We start from the raw sequence: 25991 nt of genomic DNA on the forward strand, positions 1-25991 counted from the left end.
GCCGTCTGGCGGCCCGAGGAGAGGCCTGAGGCGAGGCGGCGGGCGGCCCGTGTCCCCCCCCCCGTCACTTGGGTGTCAAAGTAGCGGGACGACGTAGAGTTATCAGTAAAGTAGGAATATTTTATTTAACAATGAAGCGTCGGAGGCATTGTTGGGAGCACTGTAACAAAATACCAGCCCTGGACCGAGTCTGAATTAAAAAAAAAAAAAAAAAAAATCATTTCTCCCACATAAAGAGTAGCTTTGGACTGAGTTCATGTTACTTTCCAAAGTTGGTGGTGGTTTTGTTTTGTTTTTTTTTTTAAAAAAAATAAAATTCTAGTCCTTCCTCGAGAAAGCCAATATGCTGAATTAAGAAACAGTAGTTGGGGGTACGTGTACATACATATGTGTTAAAACAGTGCTACTACCATTACATTCACACTTTCACCCGATTTTCAAGAATTCCTTGCGATCATACGGCGAGTTCTCAGCTCATACACATTACCAGCATCGCTAATAAAGAACAAAGATGTCAAGTAATCCTCCACTGGTCGCTAGTTGATTTACAGTATTACAAAAAATCCTATTCATACCCAGTTGCAGCAAGGAACAGAATACTACACTGTATATCTGTTATTTTAATTTTTTCTTGCAATCTTAGTGCAAAGAATTCTCAATATGTATTCATAAACCTGTTAAAATATCAGCAATTCATACCATGATACCTTTTTAATGCATAAATACAAAAAAAACCCCCAACCCAACCAAAAACAAACCAAAACCCAAACAGATGATAGTTCTTGCTTTCAGACAATTAAAATGAAGAGAGTGATGTTTCTGTGGTGAGTTAATAAAATTTCCTAAGACTAAATTCCAGAGAAGCTGTACATAAAGTTATTTAGTGCTAAAAATCTACAATACATTTTTCAAGTATAAGATACTGAAATATTATTGCCAATAAATAGTTGTGCTGTAGTCAAAGCCATGGTTCCTCTGTTGAATCATTCACATCTCAACATATTAGGATTTAGTTTCTCACTGAGTTTATGTATTAAAATTGCTAACTCTTCTGTTGCTTGGGACTTGTCCTCCAAAAGTTCGTAGCGAAGACTGGAGATATCCTGTTTGATTTCCTTTAATTCACCTGTATTAATCATTGAAAGAAATACTTGTTAGCAAAGTTTAACATTCATTCGATAATGTTAAGTCACATCAGTACATGTTTCAGATTATTATCTCAAAATGTTCACAAGAGCAGGTACAGGGGTGGGACAGGAGGCTTCGCCTCGTCATTCTCAGTGAGATGTGAGTGTGTCTCCACCCCTAAATAGTACCAAAGGCATTTTAATACTACATTGAACTTTAATGTTGTGCTCCACGTGTATACAGAACATCAAAGATTCAAACAGTGCTTTACATAGGTTAATGAATTAATCACGGCAACACTGCTGAACAGCTGGTAAATATTAGTATCCCCCTTTTAGAGAGAAAAGGCAAAGAGATTTTTTCTGAAGTGATGTGCCAAGATCACACAGAAAAAGTGTGGCAGAGCTGGAAGTAAAACTCACAGCTTCTGAGTCTCTCTCCTCTTCCTTACCAATATCCTTTGAATTAGAAAAAGTCAACCAATTTAAAATTATGTTACAATGTGACACAAGTACACAAGACACATTTAAAAGAAAACAATTGTCAAGGCCAGGATCGTAACAAGCAACAGCATGTTTTCCATTATAGGATGCTAAGTTCAAGAGAAGTTGTTTTTAAAATATTCAAATACTATCCTTCCAGCAAGTGTGAAGTATGTGAATTCATACACAACAGCCACCGCAGGAGACTATTTGTCCTATATGAAATCAAAGATTATGAAAGAATACCTAAATTCTCTAGTGATGCCAAACGGGGAAAAATCCCTAGACTTATGTTTAAAATAGCTGCAGTACCTAAGAATGCAGGAATTTTCTGTTTAGCATATAGCAGACTTCAAAAACTTATCTTCAAAGGCTGGATCTATACTTCGGGTACCAATGAGATGGGGATGACACAAAAAACACCACCTCTGCTATGCAGCTGAAGACTGAGGTTCAGAGGTTAGGTGACTTGCTGAAAGCGGACTTCCCTCTATGAAAATTGGTCATTTTCATGATGACCAAGAACCATGATGTCCACGGACCATGATTCTTCCACACTGTCTTGCTTATCTAAACACGTATATGCCAACACCAAAGAGGTGCCAGGGAACTGGAAAGACTTGTACGCCCTGGCACTGTTGGTGAGAGAACAGTCTTTTCATCAATCACTAGATAGATGATTTCCCCCACCACAGAGCAGGAGGAAAGCAGTGGGAATTCAGGAGGGGGGCACAAAAGGCACAATGAGAGGAAGACACTTTTAGGAGCTTCTCTGCTTTTGTCACTCACGAGCTCAGCTCTGTACAGCCACATAGGATTGGGAAGAGTCAGGATAACCGTCAACACACAAAGCTGCCTTTTGAAGGCACAGAATGGGATTTAATTTATATCTTCTTTTCTGCTCCCTGCTTGTTGCTGCAGAGAGTTACAGGTAAGCAGAATAACTACCAAGCAAAACAAAAGCTATGCCACCTTAGCCAACAGTGAGCATGTTCAGGCCCCTCACATCACATATGCACGCAGCCATCTGATGCTTCCATGCCAGTAAAAGCTGTACTGATCCCAAGCTGTCACTGCACACCAGCTGGAGAGCACAAGGCTGCCAGCAGAGTGGCTTAGGTAAACGTTCCCAGTGCACCGAAACCAACTAAACTAGCCCAGACAAGAACTAGGTATGCTAAGCAGGTATGGTCTTCTGGTGGCGGCCACAGAGATTTCTTACTGGCTGATCCGTGATGGTTATAACCCCCAGCCTATGGGGAACAAAACTACAGATGGGGTGTTACATTTCCAAGAGCAAAGCCAGCCCTGGAAGGGACATCGTTCTACTGCCTGATAGTTTTAGCTAGAGTACAGAGTAAATAATGACCTATGTTGCACACACCCCTATTATTTTGTCTGGGGACCTGCCCAGAGCTCAAGAGTTTCTTTTTTTGGTCTGTAGGCCTGCGTTTCATTCCTGGAAGGCTGGAGGAAGGAGGACAGCATTCATCTTAGTGTCATCCCAATGGGGAGTCGAGGTGCGTGTCTGGAGCATGCACCCCTCACTGCTACCAGGGCAATTCTGCACTGTTACCAGACACCAAGCTCAGACTTATTACTGCTCTAAAGATCTCCGGTCGCACGCTAAAAGAGTGGCTACAGTTGTCATTTTTCTCACCATGCAGCTAACTCTATGCAGCTTTGTTTAATGATACGCAGCTTCACAGATGAATATTCCACACAGCTTTATGAAGGAAGGTAACACAAATAGTTAACACTGTAAAGTGGTAAATTGTGTGTTCAGGTGAATGAAACAGAGAGAAAGATGCCCTGCGGCTCTGACTAGGACTCTGGAAGTGTGAATGCAGTTAGTGGCTTCCTCACAAATTTCCTCTGTAACTGTATGTCACATCTGTGCTCTCGTTCTCCACCTGTAAAACAGGGCCCATAATACTTCTCAGGTCTACTTCTTTGGTCCTGCTCGTCCATTTTTGTTGTCACAGGCATACTTCCACTACTATCTATCTGAGTTCAGTGCATTTGAAGTAGAAATAAACCATCTTTTTACCTGAGACCTCCATGCACCACTGTAGTAACGATTCCTAACACGATGTGACAAAAACTGTCTCTGAATATTGCAAATACAGCCTCTTTCTTACCTTCATTTACTTCATCATTTTCTTTGTCCACTTGTGCTTTCAGAACATAACGTTTTATCAGTCTTTTCATTATTTGCTGCCAGAATAAAACAGTTATATAATCAGTGAGCATACATAATTAAACACTAGTCACTTTTCTTTCTTAACCATCTCCCTCACATCTGTATAAGTGAAAGAACGAACAGCCACAGAACAAGCAGTTGCCTCATATGGACTTTTTTGCTGGCAAGCTGAGATTCATCATTACAGTAAAGCACCTTTCTCATCCAATTACCTCTTATTTACAGAGCACCACAACGTTTTGTGGGGAACAGGACAACAGGAAAATAGGCCTAAACACACCTAATTTAGGCTTTAAATAGCTTCAGAATAGGTTTACTTTTGTTAAACTCATTTCACATGTGAAAGGATGTGTAATAGTAAGAGATAAATATTCACCTTTCAAAAAGAGAGAAAGTTGAGATTTTACAGTATGACAGTGCAATGTCAGTTGAGAAGGATTCATTAAGATTATATCTGTATTTTTATACCGTAACTGCCAAGGTTCCTTGTATGTACTGATATTGTAACTGTGTTACCATACCTACATATATAATGTAGCTCATCTAACAGAATTTGCACAGGTGGATTACACACCTTCAACATCTTCACTAGGGGAACAAGAGCTCCTATTTACTCTTTTATTTCTGAGCTGGAAAGAAGACAGGAAGGTAACATCTGACAGACTCCTCTTACCAGAAAGGCACATTCCCATCTGCAGGAATGTTGAATGTCACCTCTCAGATCATGAGAAGAAAGGACAGGAAAGTAACGCTAACCTAGTCAGCTCAATGCTTTCACATCCCTTCCTCAGAAATCAGCTTCAGATATTTGCCTCTCACACTTTCCAAACTGGGACATCAAAGGAAAATTTGATTTTGAATGGGCTAGTTTTTAAACACTTCAAATAATGGGGCTTGAACAATAACTGTCTTTTTTCCAGTAGCATCCTGGAGTTTGATTTCTACAGGAGGTTTTCTTTGTCTGGTGAAGGCAAAATGTACTTGAAACACAAAATTCTGCTAGTACCTTCACACAGCTCTATTACTTAAAACAGTGACCGCTGTATGTACTTACCTGATAGCGTGTCGGCTGATTGAGAATGCTGTTAAAACTGTGTGATTCAAAAACTCTGGAGTTGGACTGAGTGAAAAGGTTTAACTAGGAAGAAATAAGACAAAATTAAAATATGCTATGGAATTAACCGTTAGAATTCAGCTCTATTTTTTTTTTCTTGGAGACATCTTGGGGATGTCTCCATAGTCACTGTATCAGAATATTATCTCCAATAAACTGAGATTGCCTTGACTTATTTGTTGGGGTTTTTTTTGGACACTGATAATTTTAGCCATCCTGTTCACAGCACAGCTTCAAAGCAGATGTGCATGCACAGCTGAGGCAATAATGAATTATGACTTGGAGGCAGGGGTAGAGTGGCCAGAGCAAGGAGAGACTCTCTAAACTGGCTTTAACAAAGAGCTGTTGCGGATCTGCACTCTTAAGCATACTTTTAACTACAAATACATGCTCAAAATAATTTCTGCTTAGTTCAAAGTGGTCTTCCAAAGCACCATTTTCAGGAATAGTAATACATTTAGAAAAATGGTCATTGTTCAATTATTTGAGGATCACAAAGCTGTCAAATCCCAATTTAAGATTTTTGTAGAAGTGGGCTAGAAACAGAAGTGAAAAAAGCCACCTTGGACAAGATGGCTTTGTGACCAATGCAGAACGTTTGTTACTACCAAAGCAGGGACCTAACTGTTCTGTCAGATACACTGGTGATGGTGAAGTAAAAAAACATGAATCCATAGAAGAAGGTTCAACCCCCTAATCTGCATCTGTCATTAATTTTCTATGTGGCCAATTAAAAGTCACTGAATTAACAATCGCTGATCTCTCTGGTGGGTTAGGGGAGCAAACTGAACTCAGCCTGCCTCTATATAGTAAACCTGATGCTTCCCATAACTGCCGTGGGTTTTCTGCCTATACTGCATACAGTCTGTTCACTTAAGCTGGGCCACAAGTGGGCTATTTTTACCTACTCCAGGTTGCCCACCTCCTTGTGGGCAATGAGACATCAGCTCAGCCACCATTTTTATTAGGGAGTGGGACAGGATTATGTGATATGTAGGGACTATACAGCTGATATACGTGATACAGAGGGACCATGTGATACATAGTGTGCCAGCCCAGCCTGACACAGAGGAGGCTGTAGGCTGCCTTTCCAAGAGAAAAATAATTTGGTTTGTAGTTAAAGAAAACTAGCTCCACCTGACCTGCCTCAGCAGCGAGTCAGACAGGATTTTAGTTCTTTAGTGACTAACATTCTAAGTATGATATATAAGCACTACTGAATGCTTTGTTATAAAAGTATATCTTAGGGTGTTGATGTTTTTTTGTTTTGTTTTTTAAACACATCTTCTGTACAGTGACTGCAGAGACCTAATGCAGTTCAGGCACTCGGAGCACTAAAAAGCAGAAGATGAGCAGTTAGTACCAAAATGTGCTTCTAGCTAAACTGATTTAAATTGACATTTTTATAAACATGTGTCTACTTCCACTGCCTACCAAAAACTGGAGAAAATGTTTTCTTTACTGAAGGTTCAGTACCACCAACACCTCAGAAGTCCTAGGCTCCAGAGAAATCTTTCACAAAGATGAGACTAGACTAGACATTTCTGATAATTTATAGTAAAACAAATAAAAATTATTTTCAAGGTATTGCTTTCAGTCTTTGTAATACACAGGGCCTTGAGCCTAACTTATAAAAAAAGCCACATGTATCCTCTTTAACCCATCTGTGCCCCAGTTTGCCATCAGCAAAACAAGGCGATTTGTTATCTAACTCTCACAAGGGTGTTGTGACACTGCATTCCATTAATATTTGTAAAGAACATTTAGATACCCAAATTTAGAATGTCATGGAAGTGCTGAAGATTATTATTACCCCCCCCTTTCCTGTTGTCTTTGTTGAGAACATAGCTTTTGACAGGAGAAAGTGAATATCATACTGACCACACTTTATCCTTTTCCTGTCCTAGTGAAAGGAAAAGTTTTCTCTCCTTATCCTCCCCCCCCACCCCTTTTTTTTTTTTACCCTGAACTAAAAATCTTTCTAATGGAGGCTGAAAGCATCTTTACTCAATATTTAGGTCATTCCTTGTGGGAATTATTTGCGTCTTTGAATACTCAGTTGTTTTTGCTTTAGTTGTGTTTTGCCAGTCATTGGACCTTGTAGTCCTAAGAAAATTCATAGCTATTTTTTGGTTTTATGCAGTACATTTAGGCAGTCTGAAATACAGATCTATGAATATAAATGCTTGAGTAATTATTGTACTATCTTCAGAAGCACATATTATACCCTAAAAGTTAAAGAAAAGCAGAATGCTGGAATGGACACACAAATCTTTGCTGCAATGAAAAGATTTCAGTACCTACCCTAGATTTGGAATTGCCCATTCCCATCTCAATGTCCTTCTGTAGCCGTCTCCTCCTGCACTTAGAAAAGTTAATGATCCTCATGATGAAATAGAAAAAAGATTTGGGGCTTGGTACAAGACTGAATGGTGGAGGTAATGTTTTTCCATCATCAAAATACGATAACCAAAGTTTAGAACGAGCGAACTTCCACTCTACATCACTGTCATCCTGTATTAAGATATAAAAACAGGTATGTGCTTTGTTTTTATGAGATGCAAAACTTCTTCCAAATGAAACTTCTTTTAAATACCGACCTTTTCTGGTTTTACATAAAATGTTATTTGCTTGTTAGTAACACTCCCAGTAATTCTGCAAAAATGTAACAACTTTATCAAGTCTATTTTAAATAAATTTCAGTTGTCTCTTTATGGCAACATCTCATTGACAATACTTAGTTAAAGCATGTGAACCATTTAAACAAGTGTTATTTTTGCACTGAGTGAAAGCCAACATATAAACTCCCTACTATTTGAAGTGGAACTTTTTTCTTTTTTTAAAGTCTTGTTTTTCTCATTGAAGTGGTCACATGAATTTGGTACTCACACAACCTACAAAGCATTAGCTTCAAGGCAGACATGGTTTAAAATGTTAGTATTTGCAGCTTTTTACATAACCATGAAAAGTAACTCTGATTTATAATGGAGTACAGAAAATACAAACTTTGTTGTCATGAAGAAATTGTGTTAAAAAACAGACAAATTGATTTCGTCCTAACACATTCTTACTGAGGTATTCCAAGGCTGGACTTGGTTTACTCCAAAGGTGAGAGCTTTATTTATTGTAACTAGTTTTCTCCTACTGAATTTCCTGACGTTGCCCAAAAGTCACTGAAAATACTGGAAATGACATATCCATTTGTACACTATGTCTTAGAAAATCTTTTTTTTTTTTTTCCTGCAAGTGTGGGTGTGCGCCCACATCTATGTGAATGTGGTACTCTTTGAATAACATCAGAACTCATGGTCTGGAAAACTGGCAGTATAAATATACTTTTACTTTCATTTCAGCAACTTGGGATTTATTTTTAAAACCCAGGTATCTTCTCTACTTTAAATTTTCTGAATTTTTTCATTGGAGTTGGACGCTAAATACTCTAATTCTCTTTAAAAACAAAGATACTTTGTCATCATAATGAAATTAACATAAAATATATCTTTTTTAATAAGCAATGCAGCCAATAACCTTGTGTGAAATTCAAGTATTCATTCAACTGAGCCATTTGGCAGATTTGGAGAAATACTGCCACTGTGTTTTCAGGGCATATGGCAAAGCTCAGTAAACCTAGAATCAAGTCTTAATATTGTACCTGAAGTGGAAAAAAAGCACATATTACAAACAAAGCTTGTAAGCACTGTGCAGTGTGACTCAGTCACAACAATCTTGAAGGTAAGCACCTGTATCATACTCCATGTACAGAGACATATAAATGTAATAAAGTATGTCCATGTATCACTGCTGTGCCTAAGTGTCTAACTCCTGCACATTTAGCTAAAAAGTTTGAGGACTGGAACTAAAAACCAGATTTCCATGACAGAAGACATCAAAATACATTTAATCCATATGCTAACAATCTGTCAAAGACTGAAGTGCACTACATTAAGGAAAGATGCGATAAGCACCCTAAGCAAACTGGCAATGAACCACCCATGTCGTCTAAAATGTTATGTTCAGTAACTTTGTTTTCTACTTCACAGCAGTCTTCATTTGTATATTACTTTAGATTTTAAGATTTCTGGATGGAGGACATCTCCTTAGATGCATATACATGGCACAACATGAACTACTTGTTCAGATCCTGTAGGTTCTGCAGCTTGGCTGGGTTGTTAAATAGTGTCAGTCCTAGGAACATGGTATTTTTGTGGTCCTTTACTGAGGTAATCTCTTCACTGTACTTTTGCCTATCAAGATGTACTCACTGATATAATTACTAGCAATTCTGCCCTTTTTCAACGTAACAAAAGAGAACAACTTGAGAACAAAGCCCACCTCAATTTCTTGATATGAACTGTTGATCATAGCAATCAGCATGTTGAGCAGAACTACCACCATTGTTACATTATATATGCCATAAAGAACATAACCAATGTTCTCTATGAACTTATGATCATATTTGAGGACAACAGATGTTACTTCAGACAAGCCAAATATTGACCAAAATAAGGTCTTGAAACTTTCTTCCACTCTGTGGGAAAAAAAAAGAGGAAGGCATTATTACTAACTACACAAATAAATATATCAGTTGTGTTTACACTAAATGATAAACAATCTCAAGTAATTTGTCTCTGAGCCAGCTTTGTAGAGTGCTAATCAAAACAACAACCATGAAAGAAAATATTTTTCACACTATGTTCAATTTCTCCACCTATCCATCATAGATAATAGAGTTGTAATAATAGATGCAAAACAACACTCCAGGAATTAGAAAGGTATTTATTTCCAGGGTTTGAGATGAAGCATATTCTCATCTCATTATTTTCCAGTCTAACTCCGCAGGGGGCAGACCTTCCCTGTCCTAATAAAGCTAAAAATGGGGCTGGTGGGAAGGAAACTGCTGCACTCCTTTCAAGAGCTTCTGATTAAACCTTCCATTAGGAAGGGTGCGCTCAGAAGTGGGTATCAGCAGGTTCAGCAACAAAACTGACAAAGCAAACAGATTTCATGTGATTTGTTCAAGACTTGTTGAAATCAGTGGGAGCCAGGCACTTCAACAGGAGGCAGGCACCTAGATACCCTTAAGGCTCTGGGTCCAGGACCCACTGCCTCTATGCTCTTGTCTCCATCCCATGGTCAGGGCAGTTCCTGGGGAACTGAGCTGCCAAGGGCTCTCAGACAGCTCTACAAGCCTTCAGGGCCTTTGAGAGTGGATCCTCTCCAAGCTTTCCTCCTCACCCTGCCATTCCTCTTTCCTCTCAGGAAACATGCTACAGGTTGACCCGTCCTGCAGTCAGGACACAGCTCACTGCAAAGCTCTATCCTGCCTCACTGAGAGGTGGGCTAATGAATGCAAGCTAAGAGATGTTGATATTCAATAAAGATTTTGATGTGCCTTCCATTGTACCCTACAGAGTTTACTGGAAATTACTTCTTCCTCCATGTTGCCAAAAAGTGAACCGTCAGCTGTATTTTAGTAAGTGTAACTAAAATACGCCAGTACATGTGTCTTGAATCACGTGTTTTAACACTGATAAATGATTTTTAAAAGCAAATAATATCCAGATGGATGTATAGTCTAGTAAAATAGCACTGCTGTTTAAGAAATGAATATTAATAAGCATTTAAATAGTATGCATACTAGACAAGACACACAATATGAAATAATGTAACTAAAGTAACATTATATGTCATTATTTATCTAAAGAAAAGACAATGAGTAACAGCAAGGGCAAAAAGCAGGCTCAAATTACGGAGAAGTCATGGCATCAACTACATGAAAATATAGCAGTTTTTACAGAAGTCATGTCTCCTGTAGAAAGATGGGAGAAAAGGAAAAGTTCTGAATTTCACCATCTTGTGGAATTACTTCTGGTTTGGAACATCCTAAATATTTATCACTTCCAGCATCTCCTTGTTTGAGGAAGTAAAAAACCAAGCAAACAAAAAAAATTTGGAGATCATTGCAAGCAATCTCATTGCATGAAGAGAGACTTGTAACTACCATTCTGCTGTACTCAAGTGACTAACAGTAATAACCAGTTATCATCTAGACTGTAAACCAGGATCCAAAAGAGTCCAATGCAGTTTATAGGTTTGTTTTAGTACTAGTCTAAGAGGGAAACATGCCGTCTACAGAATCACTATCTCCATTTCTTGACAAATTAAAATTATTTGGAGGCCTGTTATTGATACCTAGGCTAAATCTCTCTGTGTATCAATTAGGTCTGACAGAGCCCAGTTAAATATTACAATTCTAGCAGTTGTTTTGGGAAAATGTCATTCAGAAGATATCAGTAATTTTTTCTTGAATTTGGTTGTCCACGAGTCTGTGTAATTAACATAATATACAGGTAACATTATTTTAGACTGCAATGAAAGCTTCCGTTATACAAGTAGGAAAGAATTGGTCTTTTGTATTCTGCTTTCTAAGGTTCTGAGATACCTGATTTTCCACTGATTTCAACTGTCTTCAGTTTTATTTTAATGCTAGGAGAGAGCATGCAATATCTCACAGACATTGCTACCTTAGTGAAAAACCTGAAAGTTTCATACCGGCTTTTTACTTAAATGTAACTTCATACTTACGTTGTAAAGGCTGGGTTTAGTTTAGCTCCAAGGTAGTAAGAATACAGTATGAACATTCCAATCATAAATGCAAGAAATACCATAATAAAAAGGACCATAAACTTGAAGATGTCCTTAACAGTCCTTCCAAGTGAAATCTGCAAGGGCCCAAAACTCTCATTTGCAGGCAGGATGTACGCAATCCGAGAAAAGCTAAGAACAACAGCAATTGCATAAAGGCCTTCAGATATTATCTGAGGATCAGATGGGAGCCATTTATCTCTAGCTGGAAAACACAAAATATAGGGGTAAATATAAGGAGTTACTCATTTATCACAATGTTGAAAAATAATTCTTGATAGGATTTTTCCAGGAACATGTCTGAATTTACTTGAGACAAATATTTGAGGAGTCTAGTAGTTGCTACTCTACTCCTATTACCTTTAAGTCACAAACAATGAATGTAAGTTACATGACCTTTCGCTAGAAGAAAAACTGTACTTGAAGAAACACAACATTTTTGTCTATAGTTTGTATTTTAACCTGAACTATATAACAATAAATAATTCCTTATTGCTCTTCTTAATACAACTGCATAATTAGTTATCTTAATAAGCACTATGCTAAAGCCAGAAATTTATTCATGTTTTGTGTTTCATTGATGGGAAGTTAACAGTGTTGGTTGTTGGCTGATGAACAATTTCATTTATTAATCACACCAAGCTTTTGTCATTGTTACAAGTTCAGGATATAACCTAGTTCCCATTGAAATAACGAAGATTTTTGCCATTTACCTCAACAGAAGTAGGATCATGGTTTTTACAGACAATACGCACAGAAACAACTGAGTTTATATATAAGTTAATAAATTGTTTATTATGTGAATTAATGCACCATCTTAGCAAAATAACACTAAATTAAGATGTGTTTCATATCAAAATACCATGTGTTTCTAAATGTGTATTTACATATGTACAAATTCCAATTGATTATATAGCAATTAATGTAAATAACAAAATCAAGTCTGCTATTATAATATATTGGAGTTCATAAAGCATATGCTAAAATACACCGTCAGCTGCAAATACAGCCTTTGCCGGTATTGCAAATGTAGATTCATCACACCTTTAATTACAATTCCTGCACTACAGTAACTATTTAGTACTTTCATTCTATTTGAGCAGATCTTTACTGGGCCAGCATCCTTCCTTCAGCAGGAAATGCTGTCAGATCTTTACAAATATGAATAACTGTATCAAGCAACTGAACCAACCAAAAAAAAAATTCACATCAAATTCACATTCTGTTGTGCACTAAGCCAAGAATAAAATACACCTTGTAAATGTTTAAAATCAAGAGGGTGAAATTTAGCTCTAGGATAATGAAATTTAGCTCTAGGATAAACAGTTACAACAAAATTATGGACAGCTACATTTGAACTGACTTTGTCCTTATGCCTACTGTTTGGTTTTAATATATTAGCAAATTTATTTGTCAAATTTGCGTCATAACACCTCGTGTTTAAATAGCATAGAAACAAAAATATTGAGGCAGAAATGGTTAGACAATGCTATAAACACAAACACATGGAAATATTCATCGTAAGGCTTCAAAATGCTAGTGCATCCTACCAGTTTTTTTATGTTCAGATCTGTGTTGCAGAAAAGTTAAACTCACCATAAGTAAAATACTCTATTTCTGGAGGAAGCGTGACCTCAGAGAGATCATTCTCCTCAATGTAGTTGTCCACATATTGTTGTGCTTTTGTGGCCTGCAAGAATGCCAGAAGCCTTGCTGTGAAAGCAGCAATGAAAATGGACAGCATCCCAAAATCCAAAACATTCCATAACTGCAAAATATATTCTCTGGGTCCTTCCAGCCACAGCTCTTTGCATTCTGACCACATCATACCTGCAACAAGAAAAAGACATAGCAATCTTGGCCAAACTCTTTTCATTTAAACTCTCTGCATTCTCCCATTTCATGAAACCAGGTGGTACCAGTGGAGCAAAAATACACTTATTTGCAGTGTCACAGTGTCATCATATACCTTGAGTAAGGCTCTTGTGGTTTCAACAGGGTTAATCAAATGGCAAGGTATTAATTGATATGCAGGAATAAAGCTCAGACATCTCCACGGCTTTGCAGTGGAAGTATTGTGGCCTAACAACATAATGGTATGTCGTACTTCTAAAGAAGGAAAAACGTTAAATGTGGAAAAAGAATTCCTCTCATTTCCTTACCACTTACATTCATAACACACTTCTGAATCAGAAGGATTAATTTTTACAGAGGAGCACAACTACCCAACTACACAGATGACCAAATATAAATGGCACAATTATACTACTGGTTCTCCACTTTACAGAATAAAATGCTTTTCAGCATCGAAAGTGGAATTTGGCTATGTGTAATTCAGTTTTCTTACTCAAGGTTCTCCTCAGAAATTCGTTTATGCAGAATTAATCCAGATCACAGCCTCATCATAACCTAGATGTAGTTGTTGCGAATCAAGACTTTCTCTTAAAAAAAAGAAATTCTTGGGAAAAAACCCCAAACGACAAAACCACAACCCCACAACTTTTTTTCTTGCTTCCCTGGCTGGGTTAATTCAGAGGGGTACTGCTGCCATCCCCACCATACGCACAGCAGCCACGCACTGAATTGGTTTGAAGCTGCTTGTCTCCGAGTGCCCAAAAAACTACTCACAGTGACTGAGTCCTAGAAACCACCGAAATCTCAGCCCTTGCCTTCCGTCAAATAAAGAGGCTGCTCCCCACAAGTATATGCTGCGACTACTGAAAGGCAGCATTGAAGGGATATGCATCTCCCTACCCTAACATAGGTTCAGATAAAGCTGTGCTTAAACCACGAGATGTAGGTGATTCAAAAGGCAAAGCGAGGCACCTTCATGCAGCAGCCACAGTAACACTTCCTTTCTCTTCCACAGCCTGTAAAAGCTGAGCATGCTACATTATCATGTAGCTAACAGACATTTTGCTAAACAAAAGCACCTTACTGGCAAAATGCTAGAAGATAGCATCTTCTGCCATACAGTTTCAAACAGGCTGACAGCTGACCAGGTTTTGTGAAAAAAAAAAAAAAAAACACAAAACAAAACAAAAAAAACCAACAACACAAAAAAAACCTGAGTAATGAGAACTGACTCATTAGACCCTTGGCACTGGTAGAAACTGTAATTTCCCCAAATGCTACCTAGGCAGCAATGCCACACAAGCACTGATGTGCTAGCACATTAACACCAAGCAGTAGGAACTCCTGACCTTCTGGCATGTAAAGCAGAGTAGGCTTCCTGATACTATTTAAGAAAACCACTTCAGTACAGTATAATTTCTGTGGCGTTCTCTTCAGCAAACGTGTGCTCCTGTTACAAATGCCAGAATTACCGAACAGCGCGGCAAATCAGCAAACAAAATTTTACCCCCTGCTGCAAGAGGGTGCAGCACAGAGATGCTCTGATGGTGTCACCAGTTCTAATGAGCTGTTATCTGCCTTAAGGGTTTATCCTAACTGCGCAGCAGCCGGAGCAAAGGTTTAGAACCTGGGCTTCTCTCCTTTCTTTTAAAATTATTATCTGCAAGAAAACAGTTGACAAAGATGAAGAGGCAATATACCTACCAAGTACCCATACCATGATCAGCATTTCTGTCCAGGTGAACTGGGTAGTCTTCACCCTAAAGATCTGCTTAGGGTAATCAGTAACAGTGACATTCGGTAGCGTTGTTATACCTTCAAATCTGTCTGAAGCATTGAACACCAGCAGGCCTAGGAAAATAATGAAGGATGCTGCATGTGCCACAAATTTCATAAATGGGCTTCGAAGAATTCTTCCAAGCTGCAAAGGCAGAACAAAAGCAGTCACTCAGTTTTCTCAAAGAAACAAACTCTTTCATGAGACATTCCAGAAGCATAAATGGGCATTCAGAGCTCAGGACAGTCTGAAACCTCATTTTTAAAGTATGCTCTTCCAAGTGCACTGAACTGTGATGCTTTACTATTTCAGACAAAAGTCTCCCAAAGGCAGCCTCATGGAGTGTGTTGTCCTGTTAATGAGTGTTCATGTTATTGCATAAACTCTAGATGGCAATGTTTGAGGGGAAACACTCCAAGGAATTACGAATGTACAATGGCTGTGACCGGAAAGTTTCATCTAATGCCCACAGATAACAATGGGAGAGGCAGAAGCAAGCCCATGGAAAATAAATAAAATCTCCAAGTAGCAGAATGCTTTCCCTACTAACAAGAGCATACTATTAGTTTGTCTATGACTATACCTCTAGGAAAAATTAGACTAATCTTCTCATCTCTGGCTAGTATATTCCATCCACAGAACACACGTTCCCATCTCCGCACAAGGTGTGACAAGGTAGATGCTAGACAAACTTCTTCTTAGTTGCTGCACACCTTTTAAGGCCAAAGGTCTCCTGTCTCCTTCAGTACAACAGAACAATATACTGCTCCACACATAATGCCCGACCTTTATTAATGTTAACACACAGTTCTAGTGTGATAAACTATCACATACATCACCAATATTATGCAAGATTCCAAAATCCCCTGTGAAGAGCTGCATTATCAGCAGTATTGTATAAGAAGAAAAAAAACCAAGTGCAGCAGATGGGGAACTGGAAGTAGCATTCTTATTTCAAGGAATGGTCTTCCTGAAAATGGGGTCAGCTACTATGAACTAAGCAGACCAGCACACACTAAATGGCATTTACTACCCGTGTAAACAATCTCAGGTTCCCTTCCTGTTCCTGACCTTTAGAAAGCATTTTGAAATTACAATATCAAACAGCTGATCTGAATGTACAGTACTTTTATTTGACATGAGCATTAGGAAAAATGTCAGGTGTTTCTGGTACTGGGAATTAAAGCTCAAGGACAAATGTCACTTTTCCATATTAGACACCAGCTAAAAATATATTGATACGTTTCTATGATATGGAGCTGTGAGTGAGGAATATCTTTACTACGGATATGCATGGAACATGACATTTCAGAGAATAATGAGAATAACTATTATACTATTTTCATAAAGGCTTATCTTTAAAGTAAATAAATATTTAACCCTGAGAAAACATCGGGTTCTCTTGAAATATGCAGGAGATGAGCAAAATCTTACCCTTTTTGAGGTGAACTACAAGAGCAAAATATAAATGAGTGAAACTCACATTTCTTTGCTGTACACTTGTTAAGGAAATAAAATTGAATGACCACATTCAGCACAGAATTAGATTTATTTAAAATTTAAGAAAAAGTTAATGTAAGAGAAATATTCCTTCTTCTGATTTACCAAAGATCTATCAATATGCTCCATTTGCAGACAATTCACATGCTACAGACTGTAAAGATTTCAAAGAAACTACTGTTGTTTTCCTTGTGAGATCATCAGGAAAGCTGGAAACACCGATATATTTTCAAAAAATTTTAGAGAGGTAAAAGTTTACAGTAGCATTCTTTTACAAATATACCCTACTACATGGTTGGAATACTGTGTTTAATTTAATTTCTGCTCTATGGTTCACCTGGTAAACAGACCTCCTAGGGCAGGAATAACAAATATTTTACTTAATCTTAAGTTCTGCATCAGTGAAGTCAACAGATGTTCTGCTAATGGTTTATATGGGAACAGCATCAGATCTTAAGATGCCATCATAGGAGACCTAATACAGAATCTGAATGGTGACTTTCAAAAACCTCCATGTTACTAATACAAATACAACTACATAGCAGAGATTGAGGTGAGCACAATCTATGGAAATTTAAAAAAGGAAAGAAAAAAAACTCTCAGAGAAGGATTTTTTTTTTTTTCTTTCTTTACACTTAACAATTTATTTTCATGCTTCATCACTGTGGTCCCCTCTTTACAAAACAAATAAAACAAATAGCATCAAGACTACAGATTACAAAAAATATAATTAATTAGCTAAAATTTGGAAGCAGCAGAATTAGAGGTACAATGTTGCATTTTGAATGCCAGAAATTGAAAAACAGCTCCCAGCATAGTACAAAACATGTAATTTATAAAATTCAGTACCCTGCTACATGGTGCAATCCAATAACCAATGGCTAGAAATGGAAGGCCCAATGCCACAACCAGCACAACCAGACACTTGATAGCTATGGTCTGCTCCCGTAATCCTGAGAGATTTTCATACCAGATAGTCAGTAGCTGTTGCTGACAGTTTGGATGGGCCACAAACTGTAAAGAAAAAGAAAGAAAACCAAGACATATCATAATTTGTAAGAAGAGTTACGTAACTACTAAATACCTGACCATGATCGCCTTAAATATCTGGTGTTAATTTAGACCTTAAGAACCATGTTTTTTCTCCTTTCCTTTAAAATAAACGTTAATAAATAAAGAAGAAACTGCTGAGCTGATTTAAAGCAGCACTTTGGGGACAACGTTGCACATGTGGACAGCCATCAATGATAGAAGCCTTTTATGCATTTTTAGGACAGCTTTGCATATTCAACTGGACCTTGTCAGAGTTGAACCTCAGTCCTGACTTCTAACAATTTCTCAGCAAATCAAGCTGATCCAAGGTATATGCAGAATTTCTGTGGTGACTGAAAGTTCTTGTCTGACCATAAGCCACCATTAACCTCTCCCCCTCCTGCACATGCTCTTCACAGACCTCCTCAATCATCATTGCCATTTGATCTGGTTCTTTGACAAAGGCTCCAATACCTGCTTAACCATCTATACGTTTTCAGTCTAAAACTTACTGAGGCAAGAAATAAATGAAGCAAAAGCACAGCACAGAATTTTAAACCTTACCAGAACATACAGAGATTAATACTGAAAGGGTTTCTTCTTTCTTACTACCAATGGTGCTAGCTACCACCTCTACCTAGATGTACTTGGGATTTGAAAAATAATCAGAAGCCACTTACTAGAAACACATTTTTATGTTTGTGGAAAATAAAATTTAGCATTCAGTAATACAAGTAAATTCCATTTTGTGAACCAAGATGAAAAGATGACCTTATGGTTTTGATGATGCTCTAAGGACTCTGTAATAGATTGTATTTTGCTGTACAGTTTTCTATTTTCTCGAAGTTCGTGCCTATCTCAGCTGAAAAATACTAAATCCTCAAATTTGACAGTTTTAAAAAATAACTTTTTCTTTTTCACTGTTTTAAGATTTTAAAGGACCCTGAATGTACAGATTGTTATCACTATACAGTCTTATACTATTCTTTGTGTTTTAATGAGTTAATAGCTTAACAACACACTGCAGAAGTTCAAGTAAGATCTGATGGGTATACTTCAACTAAAAATATAAACATTTCAGTCATTTATGAGCAAGATAATTTTATTTTTAATGAATCTTTTAATGAGATGTTCCTTTTATCTTTGCTGATTAGTTTACATTATTATTTATCAATATTAAGTATTTGCTTAATTTATTTCTATAGCAGAAGAACTAAAAGGTATCAAACATAACAGAGAAAGCCACAAGAGTAGATGTGTACAAATATCTGAATAAATATAGTCCGTGATAAAATGACCAAAAGTTGACACTTTCAAATTTGAGCACTTAATTTTATAAGATAATATTCAGGCATTTAAACAAGAATGTCCTGATTGTCAGTAGTCTAAGCATACACAGCTACCACCAGATTTCAATTCATTGAATGTCAGGCCATTTTTGGCATGTTCAACCCTACATCCAAATCTTGGTACTTACTTTTCTTGTACCCAGACAGAGACATGTGAAAGACTGTTTTCAAATATACTTACTCTCTTTTGACCTAACTCTGATGCCCGCTGAAGTCAATGGTAAAATTTCAACTGACCTTAACTAAGCAGAGCCAAGTCATCATCAAGGACTTTTGTAACCAAGTGCTTATAAGTATGGGGGAGGAAGCCAGACAAACATCAAGACAAAGAAATAGGGCATCAAGTGAATTTATTGGGATCTAGTCATGAAGAGACAACCAGACAAATGGAAAAATAGGCTTAGGATTAATGCTCAACTTCTCTGCAGACAGTTATTACAACACAAACTTGCTCTTCTGAGCCTTTTGTATAAGTACCGTCCATCCATAGCTTCCACAGATTCTTCCTTATGTATCCCAAAATTGAAAAGGAGCAGAGATTAAATGTTAAGATACTAAACTGGCATATATTAAGGATCTAGTACCCAATTAAAAAAAAAAACAAAACAAAACCAAACACCAGTCAACTTCCATCTTTCTCCTTTGCAGCAAATACATGCAAATGTTATTTTCCTAGCTTCAATAAGATTTCAGTATGTTCACAGGGAAAGGGAGTGATTCCCAAATGGAACGATAAAACAAGCTGCTAGTAACAACAGCATTTGTTTAGATATGCTTTAAGTTTTATTTTACTAAAATCACTTTTGGTTGAGTTTGTTGAAGGGTGAGCATGTATTGATCTATTTTTAAAGCACTGTTTTCTTTATTTATTTATAGTACTTCTTTAGCACGAAGCGATGTGGACAAAGGAGACTGTGCAGCCACGCCATCAGGATCATGTAGTGTAACCAGGAGTGTGTAGCTTACGTTGGGTGCTGCTACTGAAAAAACATAAGGGGTGGGAAGAAAGAAGAATTCTATAGCTCCCTATGTTCTTTGCCTGTTATATTTCTGGTTAAGTCCATTTCTAAAGTGTTATCATACTCATCATTATCACCATTACTATTACACCATGTCCTGTGACACTGCCACATCACAAGAGCATGTGGGACATCAGTTAAGCACAAGGGTAAACAGCTTCGTTATCACAGCAATTTGAAGAAATCTGGTAATATACTTGCCACATTGGTTGACAATAACTAGTAAATCAGAGTAAAGAATGCCAGGCAATTTCACAAAAAGGATTTGAAAATAATTCTGATAACTCTGATAATCCATGTTGGATTAAGAGTGAGATTTGATCTGAGTTGCTTATACTTTAAAAAAAAATACTGTAAACCTTGGATAACCATTTTATTATCCTTTGTACTCTGTTGAGATCATAATGTACTATATATACTGTTGTTTGCCAGCTCTTGCCTGCAAAATTCCATTTAAATTCCAAATCTCATTAAAAAGTGCATACAGTAGAACAACAAGGTAGACTTCTTAAAAAAATCATCACATTAAATCATTGGCAATGAAAACAGGGAACCTTAAAACTCTCAAGAGGAGGAATACGAAGCTGCTTCATGAACTTTAAAATGGAAGCAATCTTCATATTTTAATCTATTTTTCTCTAAAACAAAAGTCCTCAAGTATTTTGGTGTGATTCATTAACCAGTTAGATCACATATTAATGCAGTTTGTACCTACAGGGGAATGGCCAACAGAAATAAGTAAAAAGATTTTAAAAGTCTTTTAAGAAATTAATGTCACCTTGAACTATGTTTGTATTCTTTTTATTAGGCTGTCACCTTTGAAGCTTATGCACCATAAAAACTGCCAGCCTGGCCCATTTGAAAAAAATAGACTGTTTTTTGTGTGTTTGTGCATTCTAACATATGCCCCTGGTCTCTTCTTTTGCTAAGATAAATTTCATTCTCAACTCAGGACATCAAGGGACAAATCCCACAGAAGATAAACTGTGGCCATAAACAGGAAAGTAAACAATTATTTCAAATTACAAAGACTTTTTTAAAAAGCAGATTTAAAACTGTAGAGAAGAGGAGAGCGAAGAAACACCCACATCATTCCTCCTATTACCAGAGGGAATGGGAAGAAACAGCAAAGGAGCTTTAAGGGAGCTCGCCTAGGGCTATGAATCAGCCCACAGGCCCTCTTGCATCTCATCCAGATCTGTGTGCTAGTTATTCCTCCTGGTCTATCAACATTTTGATCCAACTCTAAAAGGACATCTGCCTGTGCTATAATTTCCCCAGAAAAGGGAGGAGTTAGTGAATAAGATGCCAATGGTTATGGCAAGTTCTTTGGCAGTAAGTCTAAGGGCCCTTGAGAAGATCTTAGCAACTTATTTAACTGTTGGCACCTGCACAATATGCACCACTTTGAAGCCCTCAGAGCAACTCATGTCACTTGCCTCATCCATATAAGCTCTGAGATTCATCCTTCTCTCTGGCTCTGCTGAAATATTTGAATTTATGATTATGTTATTTTCAGGAACTGCAACCTCTTCTGTGTTCCCCCAGCCCGGTATATCTGTCTCCCCGCCAGCTTCGTCTCCTTCAAGGACAGTAGGTTCACATCAAATTTCACCTACCAATCACATCATCCTACAACCTTGTTCTTTCTGCATTTCTCTTCTCTCAGCCTACTTTCCATGCAGCTTGTTACTTTTCATTACATGTTGATCTTATTATCACATTTATCTAATATTTTAGGATCCAATCCAAACCCCAATGAACAACAAAGATGCCTGGGGACAGTATCTGGTCACTAAAAAAATATAAAAATAATAATAAAAAAAATCCTGATTTTAACTTAGCTGTTCTTCCAGGCATAATTGACTGTAACACTTCAGATGCAGTCAGTTTCATGACCATGAACCAACTCATCAGTATGTAAATATTTTTCTGTATTACTGGGAGTGATTATAATATTGTTTATTCCTAACATCCTAATGAATGAGTTTAGACATTGCAGAAACAGATCCTGGCACACTCTGATACACAAACACACAACATACAAAGAGATTTTTGAATCTTCTTTCTTATCTGCCAATTTGAAACTTCAGTGTTTGAAAACTAAATCCTGTGATTTTACTCAAACTCTTACTGATTTCACTTGGAAACTCCACTCTGATTTTTATCTCAGCGAGAACTGCAGAACTTGGCCCAGCGTCACCAATTTCTCTGAAATTTTGTTGGCAACCTAAAGACAGAGTTAAGATACAATACTAAAAGCACTACTTGCAGCAGCAATTCAGCATACAGAGCAAGACTACTTGTTCTAACTAGTTTTTCCTTGTTAATTCCCTTAGTACTTCACTATTGGGGCTGCAGTTTCAGTCTGAACTGTAGCTTCAAACTCACATCCTGTTTACACAATGGGTTACACTTTAATGCAGTGCCTAGGGTATTAAGTGCAAGAGTTTCATTACTAATAGAATTAAAAACTCCATTTCCCTAGCAGTGAACTTCTGAGCACATTTGCTCACTTGTCATAGCTTTTCCTGTCTCTCCTCCCTATGAAAAGGGCATACAGCTCATTAACCATTCCAGGGACCTGCAGTTCTGTTTGGCTGTACTATCTGTCTGGCAACAGTGAACTGACCTTAACGTAGCTGACCCAGAAGTGCAGCTATAAATACTGAAAGCTAAGAAACATAAGCTACATCCTCACCATCTTCCTACAGTCACAGGGTTAAAAGCATCCCATGTGGAGTTCTGAATCTGTTCTACAGTCAGAATATCGGTATAATCTGCCACTGCTGTAATGGAGCTGATCTCAGCACCAAAGGACCACCATGGCAGAGACATTTCCTGCCTCAGTCCTTGTCATCCCCTCTGTAACAGCCATTTACAAGGAACAGCACATGTAAGAATATGGTAACAACTCTGCACCATCTATTTATTTCCTTCCACCAAGATCGTTAGTCTTGTAGGTTCTGAACTGTATTTGTCATGAATTGGAGTGAAAACTTTGAGTTTATATACAAATAATTAATCTCTTGCAAGAGAAGAGGTGTGCAACATGGAATTGCCTTTTTTTGCACTATGTAGGTTTTTGTTATTCCTAACAGACCTGTGTGGCCCTTTGCTCAGCCATGAATTTCATCAGTGACAACGACCTCTTGGACGAAAACCAGAGTCTTCAGCAAGAAAGCTGACACACAAGTCTTAGCAAAGGTTTGGTACACATTAATATGCAACAGCATAAAGAATTCATATTTTATTTAGATATAACATGCTTATGTACTTTCTTGCCCTGTTCCATTCTTTTTAATTAATTTAATACTTGTATATATTTACCTTGAATTTTGTTAATTAATATGTATTTATCTGCTGTAGACCAATTTTATATTGGAAACAACAATTTGCTGTTTGGGATCTGCGCTTACAATTTTTGTTAACCATCTTTTGGGGACATAACAAAACACCAACATTTCCCAGTTTTCTGGCAGGTTGCTTACAATTAATTTTATATGGCAGATTGGGGCTTAACAGGTGGCCACAGAATACAGTGTTATTTATGCTGAAAGACACAAGACTTCTTGCAGAGATAATGAAACTATAATGGCTGTTAAGAATGGAAATGATGCTAACCTTGTAAATAGGTAGCTGTAAATAATACATAGGCATTGCAGTATTTCTTGAGTCCTCTCACAGTAGGACACAGTATTAACTATTTTCTGCGCTAGAGTAGCAGGATCTTGAAAAGAACAACATACCTATATATTGAAAACTGCTACGATAAATGGATATGCATTGTGTCAGATGTGTGGTACACAGCTCCATTTTTCAACACATTCATTCACAAAATAACTGTTCATTAAAAATTACTTCAAGAGGCATCAACTGAAAACACACTGCACTTCACAAAACACTGATAAATACAGGTACAAAGATGAAGAACTGAAATGAACTGATTAACTAGCCACAAATATATTCCATACATTTTCAGGACTGAATTTGAACTATTTTTTAAAGGAACACACACAGTAGATCATGTAGAATTTCTCACTACGACCCACACAGTTGCAGATGAGCTGTTTGATTTACTGTCATATTTTTAAATAAATTAAAAAATAATATACTTAATGACAACTTAGATGTTCTCTTTTTCAAAGTAGTAAAAGGAAGACCTTTTTTTGAAAAAAAAAACAAAAAAAAACCAACAACAAAACCAAAATAAACCAGAAACAACAAAAAAAACCAACAACAAAACAACAACAAAAAAACCCCAAGCCTATGTGATGATAGGAACACTAGTAGAAAGCTGCAAGACTTACTTCCCAGAATTTAGCTGCCCAATTAAGTTACTTAAGGTAGAAAGCAAAAGTAATAAAAAGAAATAATGAACAAACCAGTTCTTTTACTTGGTTGAAACCAACACTTTCACAAATACAGCCTTCTCTTTGGATTAGATATTATCACACACACTGGCAGGAAGACACATCCTTACCTTCAATGAGTGAAAATCTGGCTCCACTGAAATCTCTTCTTTTGGCTTAATCAGGATGAATATCTGACCAACTGTGTATAACCTTGCTAGCACAGCTGATTTGTCATTAAAATCTCCTGCCAATTCTCAGCTGTGGAAAGTAGATTAAACTAAACTCCTTCACTGTAGTCCCCTTCTGCCAGCTTCTGCCTTGTGAGAATCTTGATTACACACACTATGTCTCATTAATGCATTTGACCACTGGTTCATAACACCTGTGGAATAATGACATGACACTGTGTTCCTATCACACTGTCTGAAAGCACTGGCTATGAGAAGTTACCTTTTTGACTTCATACTTAATGGCCAGCTTCACACGGCTCAGTGACGCTCTGTGTCGCTGTGCTTCAACTGGCTCAGAGTTTAAATCCCCATTCAGAATGGCCTCCACTTCTTCCGAGTCTCGGCAGAGATCAAGAACACCAACCACAAAATCCTTGCACTGCATAGACAGCTTGCGATAGTCATTCTGAAAAAGAAGGGTTAGAGAAAATGGCCTGTGATGAACATGCTTAAGAGTCAATAGTAAGGAAAAAGGAACCTGTACAAGCTTCTAAAAATTAATAGTGTTTGTCTTTCACATACTATGTCAAGTTAGCAGCAGATCATTATGGAATTTTTGTACAGCAGAATCACTCTTCTCTGACACAAGGCAGCCACTTGAACAGAAGATTATGACAGCTGTTTAACAGAGCATGGGAACATTATCTCATAGCATGATGAATATAACCCAGATGGGAAGCAAGGGGAAGTTGAATGGACAAATAAGAATTGCATGAACAAACCAGGACCAGAACTCTTGAAATACTAACCTCACTCTTGCAAAAACTTTGCAGACAATTAATTAAATAATTCTTACAGGGTTGCCTCCCAGGCTACGAATGTATTTCTGCTCTTTCTACACTGCTAAAATGGCACTAAAATGGTGCGCAAATACCCCAAATTTCTTGTATAGGCAACACGGAAACCAGCTTCTTCAAAGGACAGTTCAAAGATACTAGGCTCCTGAGTCATCCTCCAAGAGACAACCTTTCCACTGACAACACAGCTGAACTAGAGAGACATTTCTTAAAACCTCAATCCTTTTATTTAAGAGCTCTATTGACCTATCCCCTCCTCTCTCTCTCTTTCACTTCCCTGTACCTGTCACAAACCATTCCTTTTCCAAAAATCACCTATTAGTTTAATCTCCATCTTGTTTATTCTCACTCCATCAACTTTCCCTTCCATTACTGCTGGAGTCAACAGCTCTGCTTGCATTACCTTCTGAAAGTATATAAAGCCAACAATTGTTTTCTGTTATTAAAAACATTGCCTGTCCTCCTTTAAGAGTGCTTTTAGTAAAGCACTTCTTTTTCTTCCTCAC

The 25991-nt window shown here is 37.5% G+C and overlaps 1 protein-coding gene across 3 annotated transcripts in view; it reads right to left on the reverse strand.

Annotated features, from left to right (window-relative positions):
• Positions 1-99: 99 nt before the first annotated feature.
• TRPC3 (transient receptor potential cation channel subfamily C member 3) overlaps positions 100-25991 on the reverse strand; it is a 66491-nt gene continuing 40599 nt past the window's right edge. For 2 of the 3 annotated variants that reach the window (XM_049815161.1, XM_049815159.1), the window contains exons 3-12: positions 24909-25094; positions 17553-17717; positions 15131-15347; positions 13169-13402; positions 11513-11777; positions 9260-9455; positions 7232-7441; positions 4868-4951; positions 3752-3827; positions 100-1126 (exon numbers count right to left, since the gene is read on the reverse strand). In XM_049815161.1, the coding sequence (XP_049671118.1) occupies positions 984-1126; positions 3752-3827; positions 4868-4951; positions 7232-7441; positions 9260-9455; positions 11513-11777; positions 13169-13402; positions 15131-15347; positions 17553-17717; positions 24909-25094 (1776 nt within the window). In that variant the 3' untranslated portion in view covers positions 100-983. Of the gene's footprint in view, positions 1127-1550; positions 1587-3751; positions 3828-4867; positions 4952-7231; positions 7442-9259; positions 9456-11512; positions 11778-13168; positions 13403-15130; positions 15348-17552; positions 17718-24908; positions 25095-25991 lie in introns of all 3 variants that reach the window. The other variant, XM_049815160.1, reaches the window with a different exon arrangement.

Source organism: Accipiter gentilis, chromosome 12, assembly GCF_929443795.1.
Source record: "Accipiter gentilis chromosome 12, bAccGen1.1, whole genome shotgun sequence".
Taxonomy (NCBI): domain Eukaryota; kingdom Metazoa; phylum Chordata; class Aves; order Accipitriformes; family Accipitridae; genus Astur; species Astur gentilis.